Raw genomic sequence first — 4,240 nt, forward strand, 5'->3', positions numbered from 1 at the left:
TATTTTAATAAGTTGTGACTGACCAATTAAGGTTGAGATAAAATAGTCCAAATTGAAGATCGAGACATATCCGTCCAAAATAAAGATCGAGACAAGATGATCCAAACGATGATATAAGATAGAAAAAAATCTAAAAGGAAGAGGAAGTGGATAGTGGTTGAATAGAGTTTTTAAAACTTTTAATAAATAAATATTCTTGCTCTTTTGCATGGACTAAATGCTCTACAATAAATATTTAAACACTTACCCTTTGTTCACTTGAATGGATTTGGGGGAGAGTGATTGAGTGGATTTGAGAGGATTTGAAGATAAATTTTTTTGTTGATTATTTGAGTAAATTTGGAGGTAAGTGAGAACGAATTTGGAAGCAACGTCTGTGAGAATTAGTGTAGGATTTGATTGATTTGACAGATTAAAAAAATTTACTTCCAGATTCACTTTCACTTACCTCCAAATTCACTCAAATAAACAACAAAAAAATTTATTTTTAAATCCTCTCAAATCCATTCAAGTGAACAAAACCTTAAGTATTTTTAACGGTATTTGAGAAAACTTTTTAAAATAAAAATAATAAAACAAACTTATTTTTATACTAATTTGTTTCAAACTTATCTTGAGGGTTTACTTCCAACATTTATCACTCACTTTCGGCTTCATTTTCCTTAAAACAACTTGCAATGTACATTTTTTAATGGAATTGCTAAAATGATAAAATCTCTTTACGTTTATTATTATCCCTCCTGGTAGCAGCAACATAGTATATTTGTCTTATTAACAAAAGTTACATTGAGTTTTAGACCTCGACTTCAATGTTATATCACAGAATTTAAAAGCTAACATCTACGTTTACCATTTATTTTTTTATGATAAATTTAAAATAAAAGTTAAATATATAATTGTTTCATAATAAAAGGTTATGAATATGTTATTTTATAAAATATAATGTTATTATCCGGCCTAATAAATATATTGAGAGTGTACTCCAACAACACCTCTTTATCATAAAAGAAATCCAAAATCTACGTTTATTTGGACTGCATTCTCTTATAACTAAATATTAGTAATTTAGATATTTAGTTATTATTTATTATGTAATTGTTATTTATTATATTTTTAAATAAGTATTATTCTGATATAAGAGGTCCATGATCCCTTATTAATTTTATAAATATAACCTTATCGTTAAGAGATACTAAATTCATAATCCTTGATATATTTGATTACATCATAGATCAATTAACATGGACGTCAGAGAGTATTTGCAGTGCATCTTATTCTCTTGGAGTGACAAAAAGACAACAAACGGGACTCAAATCCCATGTAAAAACAGGTATGTTATAAAATTTGAATACTTGATATCAAGTATTTCGTGCCCAACGTTTTTGAATGAGCGTGCTCATAAAGCAATTAAAATAATCAGTTAAGCATAGGTCATTTCATTTAATAAATTAATTTGCTTAAAATATCTTTATTCTTTCTATGTGCTATAAATAGTGTCTCTTGGATGTTCGTTAATTCATAGTTATGGGATGAAGATTTTCAAGGAAGCAGGTAATATTACTAATAACCATGGACGTGATTTTTACAAGTTGTGATTAGCAATGTAGGTTTTGGTAATATATGCGTAGCGCTCTTAAATACCCCTAAAAAATAACGTAATCCTTTTATTGAAATTAAAATTGATTTTTATCATAATTTAGTTTCCGTATTTTATTATTATTATTATTATTTTCTTGAACTCTTCACCTCTCTCTTTAATTTCAACTAATAAAGGTATTCGTTAAAAACATTTAAAATATAAGTATAAGTTAACATGATGAAAATATTTAAGAAGCTTTAATTACAGTGGAAATATTATATAAAAATTTATTAATTTTCTGTAATATTTTGTTGATTAAAAAGAGTGATATTTAAAAATTCTAATATTATGTATCATGGGTAGCAAAACCAAAATTTTCTTTTTCAAAGCCGTCTAAAAACTCGAACAGGTAAAGTTAAGATCTTCTTTTATCGGTACCAGGTGAACCGAATTAAACATGAAAAGTTCTAATTTTTCAAACGATTGTGCTCTCAATAAGAAGAGTTTGGCAAAGCTAATCTGTGATCGTGAAGCCACAATGGCTGAATTTGCAACTCAATCAGGGGATGAAGATCACACAGTTTCCCTGAAAGTTTTGGTAAACAAAGAGAACAATAAAGTGGTCTTTGCTGAAGCAGGGAAAGAGTTTGTAGATGTTCTACTGAGTTTCTTAACATTGCCTTTGGGGACTATTGCTAGACTCGTGGCTAAGGAGTCCAATATACAACCAGTTAAAGTTGGCAGCCTGAGCACATTGTATGAAAGTGTGTCGCAAATTGAAGAAAAATTTCTATGGATTCAAACGTGCAAGGAAATGCTACTTCAACCAAGGAACTCTATGGAAGATTATTGCCAAAATATAAAGCTGAATATTGATGAGACTGAGCCTAAAAGCTACTACTTTTGTGAGAACTGGTTGGGATGTGTTGTAAAGCCATCCCTTGTGAGCACTTTTAGAAATCAAAGATGTGGTTGTGCAAAACTAATGAACAGGGTGGTGCGATCTTTAGACATACTGTGCTTAGAAAATGGCTTTGTTAAGGAATCTGCTTCTTTTTTAGTTTCTGATGATCTTTATATAATGCCTAATGTTTTTGGAGCAAGTGCAAATCTGTTTCTTAAGCTTGGAATTGAAGATATGGATATTCTTGAGGAACAAATTGTGGATATCACCAAGAAGGAGGTATGTCATTTTTTAACTTGGTTTTTATACTTCCATTCTTTCATTTCATTGGTTCGTTCACTTTTTATTGTAGGTGGTGGACTTGCTAAAGTTTTCATTGATCTCAAGGACACCTATGACAGATTTAATCTTAAGAAAGAAACAATATCTAGGTAATTTTACCCCTATAAGCCAAAACCTGCTTGAGACTGGAAAGATACCATCTGTTGAGGGTAGGAAAATGGTTGTGAAAATACAGATAAGAAAATCAAATGGGAAGATTCTGTTTGCTGAAGCAGAGGAAGAGTTTGTTGACTTTCTTCTTAGTTTTCTCACTTTTCCCTTGGGTGGAGTCCTTCACATGGTTGAAGGATTTTCTTCAGTAAGCTGCATAGATAGATTATATGGAAGCCTGAATGAACTGAGTTCTGACAGATATCTAATATCACAGGAACTCAAAGACAAACTAACTAACCCTGTATGTGCTCCACATTTTAACCTCAGCAACCAGATATTACCGATTGGTGTAGAAAGTTTTCCTTGTACTTATTCATATTTTGGAAAATCATATAATATTGTTGATCCTAAATCCTCTACTGGAGAGTCTTCAAGTATTCTTGGTTTTGTGAAAGGACCAATAATGTACATGGTAACCGATGACTTGGTTGTGACTCCAATGTCGTCCATTTCTGCTGTTTCATATATCAATACACTAAAAGTACCACTTTTTGACTTGGAGGAAAGGGTCATTTCAATTGGTGTGAAGGAGGTAAGAAATTGTGGGGAATCTTACTTTGTATGCTGTTATTCTCGATATGAGATAATATCACACTCTTTGTTTGAATTGTGCAGGGTCTTGGGATATTGAAAGCTTCATTGACCTCAACATTTGCTTTGACAGAAGGTTTGAAACACTTGATAACACCTATTGAAGAGAAGAATGGTTCAATCACTTCCATATTGTTTGAAGTTGTAAAAAGGATTCTCACCAAGTGTAATTTTGACCACAATGTTTTTGGACTTTCCATGGTTGTATCACCAAAATTGTGGTGGCATTCGCTGCATTTGTCCAAAGTTCTCTTCCATGTCAAAGATCACAACAAAACTATTATTTCAAACGCAGTTTAAATCTTGGGTGATGGAATTTGTGTTCTTCAAATTCAGTTCTAGATATATAGGAGACCTAGCTTTTATAATGTTATTGTGCTTTGTGTTTGGTGAAACGCGTCTTATCAAATATAATGCTATTAACAGTTACTTATTCTGTTTTTCTAATAGATTTTAATGTAAAGCACTCTTCTATCAATATTTCAGAAGTCTATCAAGTGTTGTTTGTTGCAAGTTATGAGTTAGCATTTTTGGTCATGTGTAAATTTAAGGGATTCTAATTTTTTAAAGAGTAATGCATTTTTTTTATAATATTTTAAATATTAGATTTTAGGTTCTCATCGTAAAAATAATAATTTTATGAAATAAAGGCGTCATACTTATTTCACGGT

The 4,240-nt window shown here is 30.8% G+C and overlaps 1 protein-coding gene across 1 annotated transcript; it reads left to right on the top strand.

Moving 5' to 3' along the window:
* Positions 1 to 1,980: 1,980 nt before the first annotated feature.
* Positions 1,981 to 4,005, top strand: LOC108327424 (uncharacterized). The gene is made up of 3 exons (XM_017561128.2): positions 1,981 to 2,762; positions 2,836 to 3,510; positions 3,594 to 4,005. The coding sequence occupies exons 1-3, from the start codon at positions 2,037 to 2,039 to the stop codon at positions 3,867 to 3,869; spliced, it is 1,677 nt and encodes a 558-aa protein (XP_017416617.2). The 5' UTR covers positions 1,981 to 2,036; the 3' UTR covers positions 3,870 to 4,005.
* Positions 4,006 to 4,240: the final 235 nt, after the last annotated feature.

Source organism: Vigna angularis, chromosome 2, assembly GCF_016808095.1.
Source record: "Vigna angularis cultivar LongXiaoDou No.4 chromosome 2, ASM1680809v1, whole genome shotgun sequence".
Lineage (NCBI taxonomy): Eukaryota > Viridiplantae > Streptophyta > Magnoliopsida > Fabales > Fabaceae > Vigna > Vigna angularis.

What these genes read in the sequence shown, in the direction of transcription:
- LOC108327424 (XM_017561128.2), top strand. Translation starts at nt 2,037, where the DNA reads ATGAAAAGTTCTAATTTTTCAAACGATTGTGCTCTCAATAAGAAGAGT. An exon ending in TGGATATCACCAAGAAGGAG is followed by an intron (nt 2,763 to 2,835) that starts GTATGTCATTTT and finishes TTTTTATTGTAG; the next exon opens with GTGGTGGACTTGCTAAAGTT. An exon ending in TTTCAATTGGTGTGAAGGAG is followed by an intron (nt 3,511 to 3,593) that starts GTAAGAAATTGT and finishes TGAATTGTGCAG; the next exon opens with GGTCTTGGGATATTGAAAGC.